The 26,134-nt window shown below is 42.5% G+C and overlaps 1 protein-coding gene across 2 annotated transcripts in view; it reads right to left on the bottom strand.

The window, feature by feature from the left end:
- RIPOR2 (RHO family interacting cell polarization regulator 2) overlaps positions 1–26,134 on the bottom strand; it is a 67,196-nt gene that overhangs the window by 6,825 nt on the left and 34,237 nt on the right. The window contains exons 3-19 of one of the 2 annotated variants that reach the window (XM_062487410.1): positions 25,908–26,063; positions 25,198–25,276; positions 24,958–24,981; positions 23,875–23,928; positions 20,928–21,077; positions 19,974–20,037; positions 16,043–16,086; positions 14,657–14,782; positions 13,070–13,218; positions 11,882–12,011; positions 11,201–11,347; positions 9,171–9,860; positions 6,378–6,562; positions 4,486–4,654; positions 2,871–3,006; positions 1,820–1,981; positions 677–835 (exon numbers count right to left, since the gene is read on the bottom strand). In XM_062487410.1, the coding sequence (XP_062343394.1) occupies positions 677–835; positions 1,820–1,981; positions 2,871–3,006; positions 4,486–4,654; positions 6,378–6,562; positions 9,171–9,860; positions 11,201–11,347; positions 11,882–12,011; positions 13,070–13,218; positions 14,657–14,782; positions 16,043–16,086; positions 19,974–20,037; positions 20,928–21,077; positions 23,875–23,928; positions 24,958–24,981; positions 25,198–25,276; positions 25,908–26,063 (2,624 nt within the window). The remainder of the gene's footprint in view (positions 1–676; positions 836–1,819; positions 1,982–2,870; positions 3,007–4,485; positions 4,655–6,377; positions 6,563–9,170; positions 9,861–11,200; positions 11,348–11,881; positions 12,012–13,069; positions 13,219–14,656; positions 14,783–16,042; positions 16,087–19,973; positions 20,038–20,927; positions 21,078–23,874; positions 23,929–24,957; positions 24,982–25,197; positions 25,277–25,907; positions 26,064–26,134) is intronic. The other variant, XM_062487418.1, reaches the window with a different exon arrangement.

Here is a 26,134-nt window from a genome sequence, read left to right as displayed (position 1 = left end):
GTGAGAACTTTTCCAGGATAGACTGATGTCTGTCAACAACAGCTAGGGCTAATATGTTTCAGAGGTGAGTTGAAATGCCATTTTGCTTCCAGGCTTTTGAGCAAAAGTTCCCTAGTGTGCTCAAATAAAAAGGAAATCTAGGCAAGGTTCTTCAAACTCCCTCTCAAATAGAGAAGAAGACTTGGCTTGCCATGGACTGTGGTCCAGCACACTTTGTGCAGCATCTGCTTCTCTCTTTAGTTCTTGCTGGCAGAGCCTGCAAAACTCTGAGGTGCTGTGATCCCTTGGTTCCTGTGAATTGCTCAGCACTTCAGAAGGTGTCTCTGTAACAGATGGTGAAAGACTAAGACATCATCCAAGCTATGGGCACAGAAAACTTCCCAGACCTTGGGCTTAGCCCAACAACATCAGCCATTTCCTGAAAAACAATGCTTTCAGAACTCTTTTTCTCCCATTTGAATATGGAAATAGAAATGACTGAGAGTCTATCTGCATCAGCTCCTTTCCCTTGACATGTACAACAGTTCAGGTGCATTCACTTAATAGCCAGGACACTTCTTTGTCTCTTTTCTCTCCTCCTTTTGTAAAACCAGCCTCAGGGCTGAACTGCTTTTTGTTGAGCTCAGAAGGACAAGGATGTACTCCCTAACTAGCCAGCAGAATTTATATACCCTACCTTCTTTGGCGAGCTGTAGCAAATAGCTTCCAAGGTCACTGACACTGTGGCTAGCAAAGTAGTTGTAGTACTGAAAGACAGTAATGGTCTCGGAGGACATACTGGAGTAGAGGACAGGCTCTGTCCGGTCCAGGATCTGAGACACCAGGATCCTGAAGACTACAGGCAGCCATGGACAAAGAGACAGGTTAGTGAGAGCAAAAGCTGCTGGCAACATTATGCAGACCACTTCAAAACCAAACAGAAAGAACCACATCTGCAAGGCCAGATATTTCCCAATGTTTCTAAACTCAGCTGTGGTTAGGTAAGAAACCGGACAGGCTTCTCCCTGTCTGGGTCTCATTACCAGAGAATATCTTTGTAAGGATGAACCTCTGCCTGAGCTTACAGATGACTAGTGCAGCTTCCTGTGCAATCAATGCAGCATTGTTTCTACCCAAACAATATCCCGAATTGTAAACCCCTCTCACATGCACTGCCTGTTACATCCCCACAGTGCCACTGAAGCAGGGGAGAAATGCACAGAGGCAGGATTTGGCTTTGCTATTTTTTATGTTCCTGCACTAGTGTGGCATGCAGAAAGCTAGTCTGTCTGTGAGAGGTGCAGCATGGAGCAAGAAGGAGAACAATGTGCAGGCATCCACACTTCAGGTGGCCACACCTGGGCAAATCAGCCTCCTTCCCCATTCCCTCCAAGGGAGAGCTAGTCAGTATAGCTAGAGTTTAAGGTGTGGTACATTCCACACAAGATAAGAACCTGTGCTCAGACAAACTCCCTTGAATGTGGATTAATTTCATCCTGGTGCACTGTAATGGGGTGTGGGCACTATAGAGATACACAAAATTAAGTGCAAGGATTCCTGATTCACTGAATCACTTACAAATCTGTATTTGGGAATAGACTTTCTTCCTGGTTAGCTCATAAACCTTAAAACAGTATTTTCTTTTCTGTTAACCTCACCCATTTTTTCAAATTATTATTATTATCTGAGGCCAAAACTGTTTCAAGAGTTGTAGCATTAGTTTTCAAATAAGATCTTGGAACTGTGGCCAAACAGATCTCCAAGGGGTTGGAAAACAAAGCTCAGTACAAAACTGTTCTCCATTCTGATGGCTGACACATTTTTTTGCAGCAGTTTGTACCTGTTTCTGCAAGTCCTGGACACTCCTCATTCACAGTGGTGGCAAAATTGATATCCAACTGCTTCATCATCTTATCTGCAGAGGTGTGATACACTCCTGAAGGGCCAGTACACTTCATCCAGAAAGCCAGCAGTGAGAGCTTCTTGTGGAACTCTGGAATTGCTGAGGAAGACAAAATGAATGATTAAACAAAGCCATGCTGGAAGCGTTGACTTTGACAACAGAAGGTAAGAATGGAAGAAATCTCACCTTATCCCACTGATAAACAATTACTGTTTGCTGGGTCTCCCTGAGCCATTACCTTCACAAAGCATAACCATGTACTCACCCCAAGTTTGTAACATGTTTTTTCTGTTTCCCACGGTAATGTGAGAAAATTTGCCTCTGATACAGTTCTTGGCATTGATGTCTCTTCCTTTTAAATAGAACAAAATACTAGGGGAAAACCACAAATGGTCTGTACGAGTTTGGTCCCTGTCCTAGCACTACTCTATGGCTTCAAATAAGTCGCTCAATTTTTGCCTCAATTTTCTGATACAGTAAATACACTTTGTAGTATTTACCTATCCTGCCAGAGTGTATATGAGGGTAACTATGTGTTTGTCAAATTATTCCAAGTATTAAAATAGATGCAAAAAGAAAAATAACCAAGAAGTTCTCCATAGAGATGACTAAACATGAAAATGTTCAAGAAGCTGTATTATGCCTCTTTCCTCAGGAAAGAAAGGTGGAAGAAGAATTTTGGTCTTCAGAGGTGGAAGTATCCCCGCCCCATAACACCAATTACATCTGTCCATCTTCTGCACATCACGCTGGATAAGAAATCCTTTCTCTTCTCCCTTGCATATTTCTGGATATCAGCACTGAAGACAGATGTAGGTGACATCTGCCTGGCTGTGGTGACTGCTGCACCTCCTGGTGACCCTGAGCCAGCCCTTACTACAGTGGCATCTCCTGCACTGCTGGTGAGCACTGCACAGTGATTATTTCAGCAGACACACACACCAAGGCAAATCCTTGTCAGAAGGAAAGCCTCTAAGCTGTTTCTTACCATCAGTAAGAGAGGTGATGTTTCCCAAGTTCTCAGTGCTGATCTCTGCAATATTCTCCATTACAAGGATCTGCCTGGACAGCTTATCCAAGAGGTCTCTTGTCACAAATGGTGTTTTACTGGAGAACACAATTTGCTGGTGAAACAAATGGGAAGAGACAAAAAGGAGTCATTGATTCAAAAAGAAACCTGGCCTCAGAAAAAGCAAAAAAACTCTGAAACACTTGAAGTGCAATGACAAATTCATTGCCTGAAACCACAGGATCCCTTTAACTTAAAAATTTTTTCACCTTTGGGATATTTTTTGGTCCTAGTTGATATGCATCATTGCTTGTACCTTCAATATCTACATCCAGATCCAGACACCTGAGTATCCAGGTAGCCATTTGCATAAGTAATTTCTGATTTACACACTCCACAAAGCTAAAGAAACCCATCAACACATGACTTAAAGCCAGGCAAGAATATTAGTTTAACTTTCATACCACAAGACTTAAAGCTTGGCAAGAATACTAGTCTGACTTTCATAACACATAGGCTGCAAACTTTCAGGACAACCTGCATGGAGGAAGACCACAGGTTGCTCTCTTTTTCCACTCCATTTCAGCTTTGATCAAGTACTTAGGTGACTCTATTAATTTTAATAATGAATCCTTGCTAATACTCCCTACTGCTGATATCTGCATCTTCTTCAGCAGTCTCCATAGTGTTCAGATCAAATCTGCTCCATATGTGGACGTGGTTCAAGCTCACCTCGCTTAGCTGCATATTTACTGTGAATTTTTATATTGAAACAAAAAAAAAAACAACCCTTTTTCTCATAGTTGTGAGTCAGCAGTTTCCAGCTCAGCACTAAGGGTGCTGGAATCAGGCTCATGCTCTGTTGTTACAATGAGCCTTTGGGGAAATAAAACTAATTATATCTAAGATGGAAGAGTAAAATAATTGTGAAGAGGAAGTTGCAGCATGTTTTGATTTGTCAGGAAAACCCTGATGACCTCACTTACTGGATGTTTAAATTTGCATTTGCTGTGCATAGGCTCTGAAAAAGAAACTACAGAAAAAAAACCCTCTAGTTGTGAGCGTGAACTGACAATTTTGATGTCCCAGGGAGGCTGCCTCATGCTGCCTTCACTGTGCCTGTTCCAGACAGAACCTCTCTGCCTCATGGGCAAAAATTCATCTCTGCTCTTGAATGCTGTAGGCTCACCTGAAGCTCGGGTAAACAGTGGAGACAGAGTTCCTGTTTTACCTCTGAAGACATGAGCTGCTTTAACTGGAACCGACTCCACTGAGGACCTCCCAGCAAAGCCAGCAGGAGTTTGTAACCCAGAGCAGGGGATGCCTCTGTCCCCTACTGCCCTGCTCCTCAGCCCTCCTGGGCAGCTCGTGCCAAGTGCCCCACAGTTCACATGTCAGGTCAGGCCAGGATGGATACGATGGAGGCACTTCTGGCTGGGGTGAGGGTGTCACCATCCTACCCCAGCAGTGTCTGTCCCAGCCCTGTGCTCCCACTGCCTCACAGGAGCAGCGCTGACCTGCCAGCCTGCTTGTGCCCGTGCTGCAGGTAGGAAAGACTTGAAAATAAATGCCCCAAGCAAGGCGGGCCTGGTACCTGAATGAGCTGGGTGCAATACTGCAAGTGCTTAACTACAGTTATATCGAGGCTGTCGTTGCCTGTGGTCAGGGGCAGAGGGCTGCCAGCCACGCTGGTGCCCACACCCGTGTCCTCGGTGAGAGCTTCACTCAGGTGGCCTCTGGCTTCTGGGTGCTCCGTCCTGTAACTGGGGAGGAGGGAGGGAGGAGGAGGTCAGTGCAAGGCCGGCAGCTGCCTCAGCAGACACACACCCACTCACACACAAGGTGACAGCAAAGAACACGGCAGAAGAGCTGAAAGCACACAGAAACCTGGTGATGAGCACATCATATCACAAAGGAGCAGGGCTGCCGTGGCTTGGGTACAGGAGGGACATACCCATCTAGGGGACAGACCTGTCCCCTGACTGGCTTGCCTTGAGTGATGTGATGCTCTCAACAGCAAGCTTTGTTAACCCGAGGTTACTGTCCCTTGGTGGTGACAGCCTTCTCCCATCTGTGATGAATCACCTGCCCAGTCGCTCTGGATTAAGCACCACGACAATTTGTACCTTCCCGTGCACTGAGCTGCTAAGAACAGCTCTGTGCTTTCAGAGACCTCCTGCTGCCAAATTTAAGGCTCATTGCAGAAGGAAAGGAAAACCACGGCTGAAGTAAGATACATGATGTTTTCATACGCAGTTTTAGACACAATGTGTACAGCTTACTTTGCCAATTGTTTCTGCAAGAGTGTACAGCAAGTCTTACTGTGTTTTAAATTATTATTTCCAACATTGTCTTGCTGTACAAATGATTCTCCCTGTGTTTAAATGCAAAGCCTGAGGTCAGTCCCCAGATGGCAAGTGTGTTTGGCTGCAAGTTCAGAAGTTTCAACACTTGCAATCTTTACACTGAGTCACACACATCTAAAAATGGAAGTGGGAATCTGCACTGTCTGGGGATGAGCCAGAGGGGAAAAAAAGAAATTTTAATTTCTATTTTAACTGGTTGAAGCTAGATCCTTAAATCAGCACGGACTGGACTGAGGTCAGAGTGCCAGTTTAGCAAGCAACATAATTTCCCAATTTTTTTTTTCTCACAAAGTCTTATTCTGGAATATGGTGGGAACTGCATGGTGGTTGCTTGTTGCACTCAAATTGCTTTAAGCAAGCTATGAGTAATACAGCTCCCTGGCTGGAAAGTACAGGCAGGGAGGGAACCGTGTTCCTTTCTTTTTTTCCAGCTCTAGTGCCGCTTACATGCCTGCTGGGCATCGTGTCAGCTCAAAGGATGCAAACATGCTTTTAAGATCTAATGATTGAAGCACAGCATCTTAAAGTCACACAACAACGGCAGGCCACGCACAACACCACAGCTTTTTTTTTTTCTTTCTTTTTTTTTTTTCCCCTCAGAAAGATCAAAAGTGATGAAAGAAGGGCAGGTAACACGCAGGGCCATGAATAGAGTACCAATCATCACTCTTACATTCCAAAGGCAACCTACATCATGCTGCTTAAATCTGGCCCTGTGTTATTGTTACTGACAAGCTTAATCCACTGCAAAGACTCATTCGGCTAGAGAGAAAAGACAAAGGGAGGGGGGAAAAACCACAGAGGAATTAGTAATTACATCCAAGGAAAGCCAGGTCCAAACCTATGTCAAGGAAGAGGCTCTGCCAGTATTGATGTCAGCTTAATTTAATTTACCCTTCTCCTTTGGAGGACAGATTGCATATATTTGAACAGGGGAAAAAAGGGTCCTGAAAACTAAAGATTTTGTATACAGCAACCACGGGGAGCCCTCTGACCCTATAACTCATCGAGGATTAGTCAGTCTTCCTTGAATAAATTGTGCACCAGGATCCCCTGTTAGCAACAAAGAGCCAGGGTGTCAGTTTGGCATAAGCATAGCTGGCAGGTACTACAAACTTACCTATTCTTCTCAATGTCAGTGTCTGAAAATACTGAGTCTGCACCTCCTCCACCATTACAAACCTCCACACCACCACCATCCTCATCATCAAAGTCAGAGGTGTTCAGGAAATCAAAGCTTTCTAAAGCACTTTCAACTGTTAGACTTAAACTGGAGGACCTGCTTCGGCTTACTGCTGGCTTGCACTGCAAAGGCAGAACGAACCAATGAAAACCCCAGATATTAGCTACTACAAGAAAGATAAGAAAAAAAATGATAAAGCTTAAAACTTCAAATTCTTCATTTTATTTTTAAAACTTCATTTTATTGGGTGTTTCATTTCAAGCCTTCATATTCATAGCATATACAATCAAAGCCTGAGAACTGGGAAAAGCCTTTCATTCCTCCTCCCCTCCTCATGCTACCCACTCTCTTCCCCAAAGGAAAACCCTCAAAGGCAAAATTCAGGGTGTTTTATAGAAATGAGAAGTACTTCTTGAATCCAAGTTTCACAGCTCTCGGCATTTTCCAAAAGGAATGACAGGAATTAATGCAATGGAAATTGAAAGGGGAAGGCAGATTCCTTAATTGCTGTTCTAGCTACAGAAGCCAATTTATACATATCCAATGGCACTACCTGATTTATTCCAGACATAACTTTAACAGACCTTAGCCAGGAATGAGTTTGGTCCCATAGCTGCACATTTATTAACAGAATGAGAGGAATTTTATGACTTTTGAAGCCAAATGGATTATCAAGGAAAAGCCAATAAGGTGTCAGATTCCTAGGTGATAGAGAAAGGCAGTATTGTAACTCAGAAATTAACAGTACTAGAGAGAGGGGGGAAACCATCCCACCTCACTGCAGGGGAGAAATGCAAAGGAAAACTTGCTGTTGCTGTAGGAAATATGAAAGAACCTGGCCCCATGTGGCGATTTATTCACATGTGCCCACAGAATTGCTTCCAGGGTCATCCTGAAGAATCAGATGTGACTTGAGGGATCATCTCCATTGTTTGGTGCAACAACTTCAACATCTTTCACACTATGTGTTTACTTGATCAGAAACAGACATGAGCCACTGGTGCCATTACATAAGCCACATCCTCCAGTCCCAAGCAGGAGCCATGACTTTGTCTCACCTCACAGAAAAATGCATTGGCCTCAGAGGAGTTCAGATTCAGCACCAGCTGCTCTAGAGCTGAAGGGTGTTGGAGTTCCATTTGCAATTCGTTTGCACACAATACTAATGGTCATACATTAGCACTTAGGATGTTTGAGTCCTTAAACTGACTGTGCAGTCATTAGCTGATCAAACACTCTTCCTGTGACAGAGTGCTGTATCCTGCTTCTTGTGCAGCAACTGTTTCAGCTTCCATTTCCTCAGGGCTTGGTAGTGCACCTTCTTCAAGCAAACACAAACAGCAACGTGTGGGCCATTTTCTCTGCTCATCTAATATGACCAAGAGAGGTTCCTTCAGCCACAGGTGGATTCCATCTCAACCCTTCTGCAAGAGGAGCCCGTGCAGCCCCTTTCTGCATGGTTGCTGGTGATGCTGAGTGTCAGTCTGCAAGGTGATCAACAGGCGACACCCAGACTTCACAGATTTGGAAGAGGCATCCACCTCGAGTGTGCAGGAATCCTGTCTGCACACGTCCATCCTCTCTGCCCTCATCCCATGTTTGTAACTTCTGATCAAAGCAGCCTAAATAAACTGTCTTCATTGTCTCTCTGCCCTTTGGATAGTTGACCTCTTAGTACCAAATTAGAAAATAATAGTAATGGTACCTTTGCCTGCTCAAGCCTTTCCAGGAATAAATAATGCAAGGAACAGGGGCTGCAGGCTGTCAAAAAAAGCACTTGGGAAAGTACCATGCAGCTGTAAACACCAATGGAAATAAGGAGGTTAACAAAGTTTTTTTGTAAAAAGATAATGCAGAAGAATGAATGACTCCCTGTTTCCTCCTTAGCTCCGTTTTTGAATGATGAGGTTTAAATGACTAGCAGACCAACTTGCATATGAATATGAAGCATTTGAAATGATTACTTCCCATATAATACTGTTTGCAGAGTAATGTGTCATGAGTTGTTATTCATGGGGGAGATATGAGTAACAGTGATCTGCAGTAAACATATTAACACTCATGCAAACCCCTTTTCTTCCAATTTTTAACATTATTCTCTGCATCTTGATGTAATGACAGGATGTCTCTCACTATGTAAGTGGATGAGGGAAAAAGGAAAAGGCCATGCCTAGGTGACATGGGGACAGCAACCTTCAATGATACTTGTGCTTCTAAATCCCTTTGGCAATTTAGAAAATTCAGCTTCTGTGGCTACAGAGCCTTATCCTCAGCTAGTGTAGTTTTGTACAGCTCCACAAAGTTCAGGGCTAGTATGCTAAAGTACACCCACTGAGGATGTGACTCATAGATTTCAAAGGTAGAAGTTTGGCTATATTTGATCTCCAGTATGGCACAAGCAATGGGTTCACAAGTGGTGATTCACAACGGTTCACAAAGCGGTCAGAGAAGGGTATAATTTAATTACCCTTCTGTCATAGCACCTTTTTCTCTTTCCCCCAGGTTTTGATAAAAGGTCTGTTGCTTGAGGACACGAGGCTATGATAAGCGCATTGCTTACGAAAGTTTAAAACCACATTGTGAAAGGATGCTCCAAGCAGAAGCAAATCTACTGCTACCAGGGAATTCCATTATTCTCCAGAAAGCCTACTTAGATGTTTGTGAAGCAGGATAGGAGATTCTACCTGCTCAAATTTTCTTTAGGGTAGTATTTTCTGAAAATGTACTCACTTTTAGGATGTCATCTAGATGCATCACTTCTTGATCCAGGTCCTGAAACTCTTTATATTGCTCTTTATGTGGCTCAAGAGCTAAAAGAAGCCCTTGCAAGGCTTCCTCAATGCTTCCATCGAGATAAGACTTATATCCTTCCGATTCCCCACTAATGGATCCCTCACATGGCAGCCTCTCTGGTGTCAGGGGTGTCTCTGCTGATGTAAGCCTTTTGACCAGTTGCTTTGTGATGTTGCCCTCATAGGTATCCAGCTCCACAGGCTTGAGTTCCGAACCTTCATCTGTGTCCTGCAGGAGAGACACCGGGACACTCGTTTCTACAAAGACACGATCGTTCCCAGCATCAGAGATTTTTTGGCAAACTTCAGGAGCTGCCCTTGGGATATTCTTGTTCTCAGCCACCGCTCCCTCTCCATGGGATGGCAGGTCCTTTGGCTCAGCAACAGAGTCTCTGTGGGAGTTGCTGCTGCTACAGTCCAGGCTTGAGCTCTGGGAGGACTCAAGGGCTCGGTGCTGGGCAGGGGTCACACTGATGTCAGGGCTGGAGCTGACATGAGCAGATGAGGACTCTGCTGAGTTGGCAGGGGGCACGGTGTCTTCGTAAGGCAGGTCACCAAAAGTGAAGGAGAGAGGCCGCTTCTCAGTGGCTGCCGTCCCATTCTCAAAGACATCATCTGGCAAATTTGACTGAAAAGATAATTGGGAGAAAATGTCTTTCATGCAGCACTGGAAAGAGGAAATAAAATAAATAAAGTATGTGCCCAGGTAAGAAAACGACAAGGAAAAAGATTAAAGAAGCATTCAAGACTTGAGAGATGGAAAAAATATTTCAAATCAAACTTCCACTTTCATCTGGCACAGCTCTTCAATTTCAGCATGAAAACTGCTGGAAAACCTGGGTTCAGTATATCTCTGCTAAATAGAGAGCTCTAGGAAATGATCTCCAGAAGAGAGACATGAATTCTGCTCACCCTACTATATTCTCTCAAACAGCATTTCCATTGCACTGCTCTAGTTCCTGTACCATGGCTTTTTTAAATGGGATTGTACATAAGCCAGCTTGTCTGCATTTTCCTACTCATTACAGATTTCTGTTCTATTTATTTTCTGACTTCTAAAGTAGCAATCCGTAAAATGTAACACAGTTTGCTCCAAAAGTTTCTCTAGTGCAATGGTGGTTAAATGATGATAGAACTGTGCTATTGCTTTTTATCTAATGTCCTGAGTGTGGCATGGATGTCTGTAGCAACTGTTGAACAAGAGTCATACAGGAGTCCAGTCCAACATGAGTTTCTGCTGAAATGAGTCAGCAAAACTGGTGGTGTATTTATTGTGCAGGACACTGATCATTTAAGAAGCAAAACCAGCCTATGCAGACTCTCGACTTATCATGGCAGATATGTATGTATGTTCATCTCTGACTGATGTATGGGGAAAAAGTCACTACAGGAGTCACAACCTGCCTATCTGACCTACAACCTTGCTCTGTCACATGGCCAGCTCAAGGAAATACATGGCACAGGCGGAAGGCAACTACTATTTTGCTGACATTTTGCTGGAAAGAACTGTAGGCATTCACAAATTGTTAAGCTTAAGGTTTAAGCATCTAGAACTTTTTTTTTTCCTGGTATTATTAGCAGCCTTTTTTGCCTTAACATAATCATAGTCAAAGGTATATTTCTTCTTGCCCTTGACATGGGTATGCATTTAGCTTCTGAAAGTCATGTTACTAGGGAAACATAGAGCGTCAATCAGTGTAGCAGGTGATTTTTAAGAACACTGTTGGCTCGTATTCCTGCCCTGCTCTCTGCCCACAGATAGCTGACTTCTGATCATTATCTCTGTAGAAACCAAGAGGAATTTTGATTTAATGCGAGCCGCATGGGCTCACAGTTATGTCCTGCCCTCTAATCAGTCAGCAAAATGAGTGAGTTGCAGCAGAGAGCAACATATGAAGCATGCGTGGGAATGGAAATGCCACACAGGAACTGAAAGAAATCCTTCAGCAAACAAAAACCAGGACTCACATAAAGCTCTAGCTCTGCTTTGGGGCTTAGCCTGAGCGATGGCAGGTCACTAAAAGAGCGACTGCGACGAAGCTTGTCAAAGAAAGTGTCTTGAAGAGCATCTAAGATTGTCAACTTTGGCCTGTCTTGCAGGGGATGCAGCCATTTCTTCAACAGTTAAAGCAAAAGGTGTGAGGAAGGGCAAGTTAAATGAATGCTTTGTAGCAGAGTACTAAATTACAGGCACGGGATGCAGCACTTGTAAAGTTAATCTCTGTAGAGATGGCCCGATTAAGCATTCGGAATTCGATTCATGCAAAATGTAGGAACACCCTGTGAATATCTTCAGTATAGGGGCAAATTTTATCCCAGGATACTTAAAAATATTTGTGCTATAATGGTTGTTTAACTACTGTTGCAAAATGAAAACACATTTTTTAAAGATTATTCAAGTATCACAGCAGTAAGGCAGGAAGGATAGCTTTGCATTAATTGGTCACACAGTTTCAAAGATGCCAGGGTCATAGTCACCTTCTTTTAGGATTAGCAGCTAGGAATGCACTTGCTTTATAAGTATTTGTAAGGGTAACCTGCTGTAACTAGGGGAAAAAGGCTTAGACATGTGAAGCAGTGAAATGTTTGCAGTGTTTGAACTGCTCTAAGGTTTCTCATTTCATAAACATGAAGCCAAACAGAGCTTACAAAGAATGAGTGGTCCTTGAAGGTTGGTGTTTCAGGAGTGCCTTGACTGTACATGGACATTCTCCTCTGGAGAGCAGATGCCTTGCTCACATTTCCTGTGGATGGGGTCATGTCTTCAACATCAAAGGGACTATGGATACACAAGCAAGAGGGGAGAAAATAAAAGGTTGTTCGGCTGAGCAAGAGGTACTTTCAGGTCCATAGAAAGCATTTTTGAAAGGGTGGTTTATTAGCACATCAAAACCCAGAGGTAGCAAGTTTTTAAACTGAAGTGTTTAAAGAAAATGCTGTTAATTAGATAGCAGTCTCAGAAGTGTGGTTTTTGGTTCTGATAAAAGCATTCCCTCAGAAATCATTTATGTAGTGTAGTCTGATGTTATTCTTCTCACATGAAAATTATACTGGGATTCAAATTGCCAAGTGTCACACATACTAATGAGAAAAGTGCTCAGCTGTTAATAGAGCTATTGCATTATAAAAGAAACCAGAAGCTGTTATTGCTGGCTTCATGTTTATTGCATTACAAGAAACAGCACACATGACTGTAAAAAAGTTAAATGCATCAATGCTTCTTCAGAAATTACACTTACTTATTTCATAAAAATGCAGTGGGAATTTGGTTTGTATCCTAAGGCTACCAGTTCACCTATGCTGACCAATGTGAATAGAGATTTCCCATCACTCTTGTGGTATATGAAGCCCTTAAAAGCCAGGTTTTCAAGATGGGCCATCAACTCTTGAACTTTGCTATGCTAGTGTAAATCCATAAATCCAGCACTGATTTTTAAATAGATTTTAAAAAATATTACATATATATATAGACACACACATATATGTATGAGCACTCAGTTATATTCCATTTTTAAGTTTTGAAATAAGCTTTAGGTAATTCTGAGATCTACCATCACCAAGCAGTTCCCATACCTTGTAATGTCAGTGAAATTACCAAACCTAATTTAACAGCTGAAACTAGGCACAACACTTTTTACCACAGGAATAGCAGGCAAACTGTGGCTACCATGAACTACTTCTTATATACCAAACACAGGCCACAGTACCTTCACAATCTTCCTTGGCAGGGAAAAATATGAAGAGAACAACCCACATAGCTGAGCCATTTTTCTTTGGTTGAAGTTTTACAGCTGACTGATTAATCAGTTGATTGATTGACCAAGCAGTTCTACTTACTACCAGGTGATCTCAAGGTTCAGCTTTACTGTGCCAAGGTCATTGATGTCTACTGCAACCACCTGAGGCCGAGCTGCAAACAGGTCTTTTGTCTCACAGGTTACACTTCCCACAAGGATATGAGTAGCAAGCCCTTTAACTTCTGTGACCTGTAAGAGACAAGAAGAGGGTATTCAAGACCACACAAGGCATTGCAATCCTTAATCCCAAAATAACAGTTTTGATTATCTGGCCTGGCCCCCTTGCTAAAAAGCTTCTAAAATATGATTTTTTTTTTCAATTACTTAAGGAAAAAATCTATGGTTTGGTGGTGGTTTTGGTTTTTTTCATATATGCATACATTTTCATAAATGCATTTTTTTCATAAATGCATAATCATCTGCATATGATCACGATTCCATGTTATCTTCATGTTTTTTATAGGAGTCAGAAGAGAACAACCATACTGGCTCAGAGCAAGGGGTTGTCTAGTCTTGTATTTGATCTTTTGCACTAATGATAACCAGAGCCCAAGGGAAGAGTGAGAACAGGGAGGGCATAGAATGTTTCAGCAGTTGGCAGATTCCTGACAGGGAATCTCCTGATGTAACTTACCTAATTAATAATTCCCAAGGGAGCGCTCTTCCAGGTACTTCTCTCTTGTAACTCTGAAGCCATATAATTGTTTCTACCAAGGATGCATCACTGCCTTTGGTGAGGACTTCCACAGATCTACTGCTGAGGAACCACCTCTGTATATGTTGTTACAGTAAGAGTAGAGCACTATTCATATTTAGAGATATATTTGGCTGGAAATTCAGAGTGACAGTTCTATATGCAGTTCCTACACAAACCAGCTTATGGCTGTTTGCTTGAAAGTCAGTTCTTGAGCCTTTTATGTGAAAGTGTTTGGACAGAGTCCAGAAAGGGAAGAGAATATACACTTTAACCTTAATAATACTGGGATTCTTGTGTACTATAAAAAGGGGGCTCTCTCCTAACTTTCCACCTTAAAGCTGTGTGTTAGATTGAGGAGAGTGACTCACCATGTGTCACAACTTGCCTTTCATTTAAAACCTACTGTCTCAGGCATTTGGGATTATTTTGGTTGTGGGTTTTGTAATCACCTATTTTTTTTCATAAAGTCTTTGCAGTGTCTAAGTGGGCCGTTTCCCCTCAGACTTTCAAAATGTTCTTCTGTTTAAGCTACCTAACCAAGGACATCTGGAATGGTTTTTAGCAGCAGTTTCTAGATAGGAGTCAGAAAATGGGTGTCTCTAGGTTGGAGGCTTGTTGGAAAGAAAGCACATAGACTTCCAGCCAGGAGAAAACTGTGTTGGGAGGCTGGGGGCAATGAAGAGATGGAACAGTGATGGAAAGGCTCCAGTCTTGGAAGAAAATCTCTCCCACAGCTCTCACAAACTGATTAGTCTTGTGGTATCTAAACTAGACAAAACTAAAGCACTTTAGTATGTGTGTCAGAAATACTAATTATAACTCATTTCTAAAGAGTTTAATGATCTGCTTCTGTGTTTTTGCTGATGGTGCATGAGGAGGCAGGTTCTTGACTCCTGCCTTGCTTGCAGGCAAAGGAGTCAGCATGCATACCTTAATGGAGATCAGTCCAACAATGAGAGGGAGGAAAACCATCTCTTCTCCATCCCAGCTTTGCTTGCCATTCACTTCTATTTTGCCTTTCAGTTTCCATCGCTGGCGACCATAACGCATGAAAATCTAAAAAAGAAAAATCCTCTTATTTTCTTGAGAAATATGTTCTCATGATGCACAAGCATCAGAAACAGAACTGGGGAAAGGGTCTGAGAAAGTCTGGAAGAGTTAGTGGCACAGGTGCTGCCCTTCCACCTCCCAGTGAGTCAGAAGGGAAAATCTACTGGAGGATCTCTAACTCTCAGCTCTCCTAATTGTTTGTTTTAGTAGTGTACCCCTCACCCAAGTTTTTAACTTCATGTAACCTGATGACTCATAACAAAAATGCAAGGCTTTTAATTCCATTTACAGGGAAAGTGGCAGGGCAAAGGAAATTTGGGAGGGCAGGATGAAACATCCTAACATCTACACCTTGCTGGATCTTCTGCCTTCCCAGACAGTTGAGCTTTCAGCTCACTCCCCATCAGAGACCTCCCCAGCTATGAGGTTTTGGCAGTCTGAGGATGGAAATGAATGACATCCATACTGCAGTAACCCAATTTGAAGCATCGAGAACAGGAAGACAACTTTGGGCCAGCTGGGAGACACCTACACCAACTAACTGACTCCACAGAGGAAGCAGGAGTGAGAGCAGCAGGAGTCACTTGTCACAGAGAATGAGAACAGGAACAAATGAATCTATGACTGAGGCAGCCAGGAAGTACTGTCTGGGGGAATCCACTACCAATCCACTGCAAATTTCTTGCAAGGTTAGTTCTGTTCTGGTAGAGCTGGAGGCTTTTATTTAATCCACCTCTAATTAACACACTCTGATGATCTCTACTGGAACACTGCAATGACCAGAGATCCTGATGCAGCTTCACAGCAGGTAATATCTGGGTCTCCAGAAATGGTTATTCAGTGTCTTTCTGCTACTTAGCTCTATGATGAAGTTGAGCCTAGGCATTCACTAAAGGATGCTTGCAAGGATGTGTTCCATTTGTCCTATGTGTATGGGATAGGGCATATGCTTTTTTTCCAGGGGAATTAGAAACATTTGTCACAAATAAGACTTTTAAAAGCTAAAAAAATTTGCTCATAGTTCTTTGAATAGCCATCATTTAGTTCTCTAAATGTAAAATCCACATCTTCGGACAGATACCCTGACAGAAGCAGACATAAAGAAAACTGCAAGGTTTTTCAGAGCACATATGGGAAAAATAATAGCTGTTTATCGAGGTGCTTATGTGAAAAGATTTTATTCATCATGATGTAAAAGGCAGCAGAGGTATGCCTCCCTTTTGATTCTTTTGCTATTTAATAAACAATAAACTCATGCAGACATACCTCATATTGATCTCCTGGGCAGAGCCGAGCGAAGCCAGCCAGACCTGAGAAAGAAAGATGCAGAGGGGCTGTGGGAGGGCCTGGGCTGCCAAGCATGGCTGACCCCAGAAGTGGAGTGCCCAGGGCCACCACTGCCACACTTGGACAGAAGAAAGCAACACTTTCCTGCAGCCCCTCAGCTGCTGTTTATATCTCCCTCTTATTGCTGCCTGTGCACCCTCCAAACCAAGACAGCCCACCATCTTAACTTTCTATTTTCTTCTTTATTTTGTATAAAATTCATTTGGCCATGGTTTCTTGCACATAAAAGATTTATACCTTCCAGCTTTTTTCCCTATGAGATCCTAAAGTTTCCTTTTATATAATAACTACAGGGAAAGGAGAAACAGCTTCCTGACCTCATCTGGCTTCAGACACTCTGAGAACCCTTCCCATGGTGAGGTGTAGGTGAGCTGCTGATCCTGTGTAGTGCTGCTCAACTCTAACCCAACCTAGATCCACACTTTAACACAGATTCTTTTTTAGTACATCTTCAGAGAGACACAGCAAGCAACAGGGACTCCTTCTGCTTGGTGTTGCCATAACATTATCATTCCCATAATAGCTGAAAGTCTTTCAATACTAAGTGCATCACAAAATATGACTGACATCTGTAATACCAGATTAATCCCATTTTTCCCCAGAGTGGGAGAAGTAGCACAGCAAAACACTTGTGATCTATGTTTGGTTTTGGGGTTTTTTAAGGTAGGACATAACAATGCTATTTTTATATCAGCACTGTGCATATGAAATGATAGTTGCCTGAGGGACCATGCTGAATTCCAAGGGGAATTACCATCCCTCTCTTGGCCTGCTGACCTGCTTTTCTACAGGATTCAGCTGGTCGTTTTTCCCACAGAGGGAGCTGCTCCTTTCTCACAGATCCCCTCAGTATGCAACCATTGCACTAGTTTTGGTATAAAAACTCACCCAGCTTTGCCTCTGTGAATCTAAATCTATGCCTCTAGTGTTGCAGTGCCCAAGGAAACTCTCTTGAGGCCACATAAAAAGCCTGTGGCAAAGAAAGGGATGCTGCATGGAAGGGTGTGTCGAAATCAAGGCAAGTATGAGGAACCCTAGCACTGTCTATATTTGCAGAGATGAATTAGTCCTGCTAGCTGTACTGTAGGAGCAACTCAATCCCTGTATACAGTCATGGACTGTCCCTGTGATCTGCTTATCTGCCTCTTCCATTTCTTTGGCCAGGAAATAGTTTTCTTTGCTCATCTTAGTGTTTAGCATAACAGACAGCCCCTTGCACAGAGCTCATATTACCACCTCCTTTCTAATTTATTTAATGTTTATAAATAATTTAAGATTACTAGCACTCCACCATTGCTTCTCTCTCCCCAGGCATACTTTTATAAGTGAATTTGATCTCTCCTGGGACACATCACCAAAAGTATGTGAGGAAAATAAAAGGTCCTTTTTTGCCCGGTGGATGGGTGAGGAAACTCCAGCTTAAAACTCCATATGGATGTCAAGGTCTGTGAGCTGTGACCAGCCCAACTAGGCTGGTCAAGTCTTTTCAGCCCAATGAAAAAGAGGCTAAGTGCTGACTTGACAATAGGGCATAAGTACTTTCACAGGGAACAAGTTTTTGGTGGCTGAATGGCTTTTGGGGACTTGAACCAATAGGCAGGAACTACAACTATCATACAATTTCAAACATCACGCCTTTGAAAAGCCTGGGCCTTTAACACAGACAGGACAGGAGATTGCTTCTGGGGATTCAGCATAAGCAATCAGGGCACAGGGTCATCATGTGGCTGTGGCAAGGAGGCAGGGCCACCTGAAGGTTGTGCAGCTTTGCTGGCATGCAGGATGCTGGACTCCTGGACCATGGCTGCTGATGGTGGGCTCTGTGTCACAGAGCCACTGGTGTGCCAGGCCAGCATATTGTTCTCCCGTGTGAGAATCACCTGGGCTTCTCACCTCCTGCTGTCCTGGCTCTACAAACAGCTATATGAGCACTTTCCTGCTATAAGAGCAGGACATCCAGATTCCATACAGGAATTTCCACATTGGGTTTCCCTGGTAAATTTCAACAACTGATTAATCCTGACCAGTTAGCTAAGCCTGCTGGCACATTTATTATCTTGATTTTGAAAAATGATTAGGCTTTTTTTTTCTATAAATATCAGTCATAAAAGCTCTGTGCAGCTCCCCTGCTTCCTGACAGCATTGTGTATGTTGGCTTGCTTTCAGTGTAAGTGACAGAGGGCACAAAATAAAAATAACTTTCACTGGAATGGCTAAGAACAGATAAGCTTTGGGGAGAGGAATGCTTTGATTTTAAATTAGATCCTAAAGTTAGCTGGATATGCTGCAGTATAACTTAAGGGGGGAACTTGCTGTGTGATCTGCAGGCTTTTGTGCCAGAGCTGTTGCAAACCTTAGCAATAGCGATGGCTGTACTGTCCTACAGGATTCCTGTTCCTAAGGAAAACTATCTAGATAGAAATCTCAGATGCCCTAATTAGAGAATACTTAATACGGCATTTCTCTTTGCTGTTTTCTAATTTGGGCTTCTTTACATGATGCAAACTGTGTTCAGAAGCAGAAGCAGCTGCTGCTTGTGCTTTGTGCACTACTCCGAAACATGAGTGCAGTACCTGCCTTCTCCAGAGCCCCTGAGTTGTGCAAGAGGATTTGGCATCCAAAAGAGAAGGGGCCAGACCTCTTCAGCCAAGACATTTGTGACACTGCGACACCTTCTGCAATGTATCCACTGTCAGAAACTGTGCACTGCATTTACAGCAAGTAAAGAAATGCTCCAAGGGAGTGGCAAAGTCCCTTTATACACTCGGTGACATTGTTTCATTCAGCATGTCTATACTGTGGTTCTGCTGTGGATACAGAAATATCTGGTTCAGCCTCAATGTGTTCATCTAAAACCTGAGGGATGAAGCTAGGAGAACTCTGACATCTGCTGCAATTGCTTTCTCTAATATGAGAGCGCAGAGTATCTATTTTAATGTAATCTAAGATTAATCTTAATCTTATGCAATGCAATCATAGGAAACAACTGTGACAAGGCAGGCAGAATCAAAACATTATATGAGATTTGTGAGCTCTCAAAATTCCACCAGCAATACTGTGGATGCTTTAAATGGCAAGATATCAAGTGAAGAATTAAGAGTTCATGAATATAGATGCTGACTATGTTTCATAGAACTATTCTCAGACCAGTGATTGAAGATCCAAAGAAGATATCCCCTCCCAATCTCTTCTTTAAGACATTAAGTCTTAAAGGGATAACAGAGTTAGCAATACCTGATGATCCATTGAGGCTTCAAGTAAAACTGATTCCATTGTACTCAAACCCACAAACTCCCCTGTCATAAAGACAAGGAATAAAATGGAAAGGTGAATGCCATCACAGAGTTATCTAGGAAAACTATCCCCAGCTTTTTGCTTTTTTTCCACATTTGGTCAAAAATAATATTGGTCACAATTGGCAAAAGTAAAGGAGCTAGAAATAGCTGATGTCAAATTAAGAAAGTATTTTAAATTTCAAGTCAGCTCCATGGAAATTCAGATAATTTCCTAGTCACCTTCTCAAAGAATTACAGAAATAGAGGTAAATTACAGCAGCCTTTGAAATTGAATTGCTTTGCCTGTTTGGGCGGAGTCTTTGTGGGAAGTAATTAGTCTATAAAACAAAAAACAGAATCTCAGAAAGTCTGAAAGCATTGGTGTTCCTGTTTCTGTAATCCTTTCCAGTGGGCAGAGGTGTAAATTGGGGGTTTGAAGGCTCAGCACTGGGGGGGGTGGGAAACACCACCAGCCATAAATGTGTGTCACACAGCATGTCTCAATTCCCTCACCAATGTGTGCAGCAACTGCTACTGTTTCTGAGGAAGAAGGTGAAAGGTGAAAGGGCACTTACCTTTCATCTTGATGCAAAACTCTCCCAATAGGTTTTCCAGTTCTGCTTCTATGGTACACATATTCTGTGTTGGAAAAGAGAAAAGTGAGGTCAGACAAAACTTCTTTGGGAAAATATTTTTTAAGGTCTGTTTATAAGGATAGATTCAAGATATTTTAAAATAAAATCCAGCTCAGAGCTATCCTTCTTGTTTAGCTAGGTCTGGCCCTAAAAAATGCTAACTACACCTGCTTTTTTAGACACTGCAGCCCTGTGGTTCTCTGCTGCTGCATGCTAATCCTCCTGATGGCAAAAGGGAAGCTTTGGCCCTTGAAGCATAACCTGCTCACTGTTCTGGTCCTCTCCAGCCACGACTTGTGCCAACAGCAGCAGCTCTATGCCAAAGGAGCTCCCAGCATGATTTTATCTCTAAAGAATCATGGACTACATTAAGAAAGAAGACTGTGAGAGACTGGATATCAGACCCTCTTCAGTTCTTCCTTCAGATTTTGGAAGGTTGTCACAGCTTGTGTGCTGGGATGTTTGCACCACTATTAGACTGTTGTTCATCAGCTACTGCCTGTTTAATAAAATAGGTTTTGATCACAGCAAGTACAACACGTAGGATGCAGCATATGGTTTCCAGTCAACCTGCCATCCCTAAATCTACATGTGGGAAGGAGTTTAAGTAGGTTTGGGGCAGATTTATGCTTTTGCTTTTGTGCTGCAGTTCTTAGGTACAACCCTGCTCTCATAGAGTCTAAACTGTTATTTCAAGGAACCCTTTGGGCCTATGTAACCATGTCTTTGTCAGGCATCAGGCATTCACCTGAAGAAAAACAAATACTAATTCTTCTTTGATGAGTTTGCTTTTATTTCTTCTGTCTGCATGAAACTCTCCCTGAAATTAGTGGCAAAATTCTCATGGCTTTCAAACAGTGTGAGAGTGAAAAGAATGAACTGATGACGATGTACCTCTGTGTACTCCTTGTAGCTCCTGTTGATTTCAGTCAAACTCTCTCGAGCAGCTTTGCTGGCAGGAGACATTGCAAAAGCTTGCTTCATTTTGCTGGCACCATCACAGAGACGTCTTTGGATACAATAGGCTTCATAAAGCTCATCCACCTAGTGGGAACAAGGAAAGCGTACTGAAAAAAAAACCCAGAAAACCCAGCAAAATAAAACCAACAAAAATGAAGCCATTTGCCTTAAAAGAAAACTCAGCCAAACTATTATATCCAATGGACGGGCTGAGGAAATGAAACTGTGATAGTGTTACAGTCTGTGAAAAAGAAACACAAGATAAAAGTAGCTTCCACTGTAAAAATCTCAAAAGAGATACTGTAGATGCCAGCAACCCACCTGCTTACCCTGCATGCCTCTAATCATTGCTACTCATATTCTACCCATAGTAACAGTGAGGCAGGAATGCAGCCAGCTTCTCAAACATCTCTCTGTGGAAGAGCTCTTGAAAAGGCAACTGCAATGCCCACACTGCCAAATGTGACTGGAAGTGATAAATGGCACATTTAACAGGGTCAGCAGTGGCTTTGGTTCCTAATATCAGCCATGGATCAAGGCCATTGCAATATTTGACTAACAGGTAGTACTGGAAGCTGGGAGTGATATTTTGAACTCTTATTGTCCATCTTCCAGAAACTGGGAGTCATACAAGGAATCAGCACAAGTAAAGGGCTTACAAACAGCTGATGTCAAGTTTAAAAAGTATTTTGAACTTCAACCCCCACAGACATTTACATCTAGTCATTTTACGCTCCTTTAACATAACTTAGGGACCCAACATACTGTAAACACTCTGGAAGTTTTGCAAAACATAGTCACACACTGTTTGAAGTCTCACCTGGTTCTAGTTTCAGAGGGGCAATGGCTTTACATGCCTCGTGCCTTGGCTTCCTTTTTCTCTGTAATGCCTGTACTGAACGTATCCCTCTACTCCAACTGACTAATATATGTACATATGTACACCAGCTATATATAGTGGTTTATATTTTCATAAAATAAATCTGTCAGATACAGAAGATGTGGGCTTTCTAACCTGACTGTCAGGGTGAGGAAAAGGACAGGAATGGAAGAAGCTGTCTCTTCTTTCTGCTTCTAACGTCTCTCCTAAAACAGGATGATATTTCAGTTTTACCTAAAATAACTCTTTCCACTGCTATCTCTGAAATCAAGAGGTCACTCTGTGTCCCACAGTGCTCCTGCTCAGTAATGGATTTTCATGGCAGAATTTCTCTCAATGAAAGCTTCCAGCACCTTGGCTTCATCAGTCTGTGACTTTGTGTGATGCATTAGAGATGAGCCTGATGTGACAATCCAGGCATGTTTCAAATCCCATTTTCCAAGCCTGCTTAACCTCTAACAAAAAGCGCTGTCACTAATTTGTTTGGAACGGAACTTGTCCTCCTGATGGCTTCAAAGCCTTGGGTCAATTTTTGCAAGGCTATCTTGGATAACCAGTGGCTGAATCCACTGACCTGAGGGCACCCTACCCAAAACAGGGAAAGCTTTGCCAAGTGAAAGAGTTCAGCATAAGATAATGAAGACACAGGTAGCATTTTGCCATTTTGAAGTTACAAGAAAAGCTTTCTGCACTCATACTCACTCCCGTTTCTCTTGCAAGCCAGCAATCTAAAGACAGCCACTATAAATAGCTGTCACTTGGCATTTACTTCTGACATCAGAGTGGAGCCTAGGTCTGGGATTGATATCCTGCTCCTGCCCATGTAAGTGTGGCCAGGACATACTCATCTGCTCCCCAGGTATGTGGGATCTGCTGTTGTGCACCCCATTTTCCCTGCTTTGCTTCCTTTACAGAACAGTGGCAGATAAAAGACAGAGAGCATCTCTGTGTCCCTAATCAAATACTGCTGAAAACACCTTCTCTATCATTAGAAACAAAGTTGTTTCTCCACCTGCCCAAGCCTGTGGGCTTTAATGCCACACACTCAGCTTCTTTTGTCTCTGTTGCTGTGGGTTACAGAGAGTGAACTCACAGAGCTGGCAAGCCTGGGTAACACTGACCAGTGCTACCTCTTGCCTTTGGTGCTTTTCACTCTTATTATAAACCCAGAAATCATTAGCTCTGAGCAGGCTGAAGTGGGAAAGATTTGAATGGAAATGTTCTCCAAGTACCAGTTTTTGCCATTTGTGTTGCCAGCAAGAGAGTAGGTGGCTTGGGGAACAAAGCCTCAGTCTATCGCCTTATGATTTATATTTTTATTTTCAGCTCCAAGAGTAAGAGAAGACTGAAATAAAAGGTTTGGATAGGTTGTTGTAATTAGAGGACTTGAAGCTGTGCAAACGCCTTTCAAATGACTCTCAAAAGACAGTTCATATGTCAAAAATAATTCATTCCTTTGTCAGGCTCAAAAAAGCAACTAATCACTAGCAGGTATGTTTATAAGTAAGAGAATACAGGCCATGGATTTTGTCCAGCTCTAAACCATATTAGTGTAAATCACAAGTACCTCCACTGATATTCTTACCGATGCATTCAAGTGGATGTGGGCCCCAAACCACACAGCAAAAGCATTAGCAGTGAAATCCAGGAATAAATCCAAACTAGCTGCTGTGTGTGCTAGAGATAACCGCTGAATTAAATTGCTTTCAGACGCAACTCTCTTTCTACCTAAAGTCTGACAATAAGCATGCTGTGAGATAGTCTCCAACCCTATGTTCTCTCTGTACTTAAAAGCACATGGGAGTGTCTTGGGGCATGACTGGACCTTGGGGTCTATGTGGAAACCCTTTCTTTGGCTCCAACCACCATCCTATCATGGAAAAAACAGCAAATCTGGGAGAAGCCTCCCCAGCACAAAGGGGTAGCAGGAGGCCTAGGGTTTGTTTCCTTAATAACATAGGAACAGATGCCGAAGAAAGATTATAGGAGAGAGCTCATTACCTTGCTAATGTGGAACTCCAGCCTTCTCATGTATCTCTCAACTGCTTTGATTTGCTGAAACAAAGGAAAAGGCAGAGGGTGAGGCACCTTTAAATAAATCAGTAAGACACTGCCATGCTAGCTCTGCTAGTCCCCATGGATCTGGGATACTCCTTGAAACACACAGGATCTCCTTGACCACGAATCTGGAATCAGTTGTCCCACCCTACTACTTTTAAGTTACTGCTGACAATGGAGCTCCTTTGCATCTTTTCCTAATGTATATTTTTAAACAAAAAAAAAAAAAAAAGAGTTTTTGTTTGATGGGATTTCTCTAGGATTTTCTAATTATTACTAAAAAAAAAAAACAAAAAAAAAACAACCAAAGAAAGCAGAGCTTTTTTTTTAGGTTAAAAAAATAGTATTTTCAGTACTTTGAAATCCCGCTTTGAAAAAATAAAGATCAGGTTTTGCATTTCAAGATCCACTGTCTTCCTTAGCATGATGGTTTTGAGAATAAACTCAAGCTTGGCATTTGGACTGAAAAAAAAAAAAAAAAGACTTGTTCAGGGAACATTTTTGAAAGCTTTTTTTCCATCTCAATTTTCCTGCAGGGAAAATATATTTTCAATTTTTCTTTCTTCAGAACTGGCAGGAGCAGGAATGAACTGGGGCTTGACCTGGATCCTCCCCAGCTCCCTGGTGCACCCCTATCAGCCCCTATGTGACTAGAGCTGGCTGAGAGAATTTACACAAGGAATAGGATTTAATAGCTGTCAGCTAACAGAAAAAGGAAGTCTCTCCTCTGCTTTCTTCCTTGCTTGCCTGGCAGAGGTCTGTCTCTGTCTGTGCCCATCCCAGAGCCAGTTTGACCAGCCAGACCTCAGAAAAAGTGTTGGTGGGGTATGTTTAATGCCAGATTAGTGAGTACACTGTGATGCTGTATTACTGGGCAATACCAGAGCCCCTGGGAAGAGAAGGGGAGTGGGACTTCATCCTTTGAAAATGCAGGTGGCTAGCAGATCCCTCTGAGAAAGGTTTCCATGTACACTGTATGGATATCAAGGCTTCCTTACAAAATGAGTGTTAAAGGGAGCAACATACCTTATCTAAATCATACAGGACTCCCTGCAACAGAGAACACAAAACTGATTAATTTTGCAACGCAACAGCACCATGAGAAAGTAGTGTTTGACACTCAACAGAAATCACAAACACAACCATGGCTAGAAGGGAAGAAGAACATCAGTGCAAATTCCCTGTATCCCACACCCATCCCTTGGTTGCTCCAGCACCTCAAGAAGGCCATTGTGCACCTACACAATGAAAAAACACAGCACGTACCAGGCGTGAGTTTCTTTTCATGTCCTTTAACTGGGTAGTCAGCTTATCCAGCTCTGTCTGGTGAACTTCCAGATACTCACTGCAAACACAAACCAGAGAATGATGCATGAGCCCTGCAGCACATACCAAGCTGGCTGATGACCATCCTAAAAGAAAATCTGCCTGACAAATGGATTTCCTCACTGGATGTGTTTACAGACAAAAACTCATTTATGTTGATCTGTCCTAAAAGCAGCTCCCTGCTGCCTTTTTGGGAATAAATAGGAGCCCACTTATTTAACTCTGTGTAAGAGCTTGGTGTTCTCTTTACACTGAACAACCAGTTTCAAGTAAGCTAATCTGCTGCTTAGTTTATGGACTGGTGCCTTCCAGTCGCTGCGCCTGTATCTGGCTGATAAAAGCCCTGTTATCATGTGGGATGTTATCTGAAAGGCAATACAAGCCTTTGATAGGACTCTAGGAAACTCAGAGGGGAAAAAAAAAATCTGATGTCCCAGACTTTGGGAGCTTTCCTCAAAATGTGAATGGAAATGGAATTCTGCCTCCCATATTGCTGTTTCTTGTACAAATATTTTAGACACTAAGTGTCACAATCCAGACCTCAAGAGGTATATGATCATCTCTTATGAGGAAGGACCCCTGTTCTTTTTTCATTAGACTCTAAAATGTCACAGAAAGCTTCAATCAACAAGCAGGATAAAAGCTCTTACTCCAAGCCACTCTTCAGGGCTCGGTAGACCTCTTCCATCCTTTTAGGCTGGGGTTCTTTAGGTGTGCTGCTGTTCTTGTGGCCCAAATTATGCATTTTCTTCACCTTTGCTTGGGGCTTCTTGAGCGCAGAAGAATTTTCAATAAAGGAGTTACACCTGCAAAATGAACATCAAAGAGGAAGAAATCCCTATAAATCATCAAAATCTCAAAGGAGTGTAGCTTGAAG

This window comes from Cinclus cinclus, chromosome 1 (assembly GCF_963662255.1).
Source record: "Cinclus cinclus chromosome 1, bCinCin1.1, whole genome shotgun sequence".
Classification (NCBI taxonomy): domain Eukaryota; kingdom Metazoa; phylum Chordata; class Aves; order Passeriformes; family Cinclidae; genus Cinclus; species Cinclus cinclus.
The sequence above is the reverse complement of the archived record's forward strand: the minus strand, read 5'-3'. Positions and strand labels throughout refer to the sequence as shown.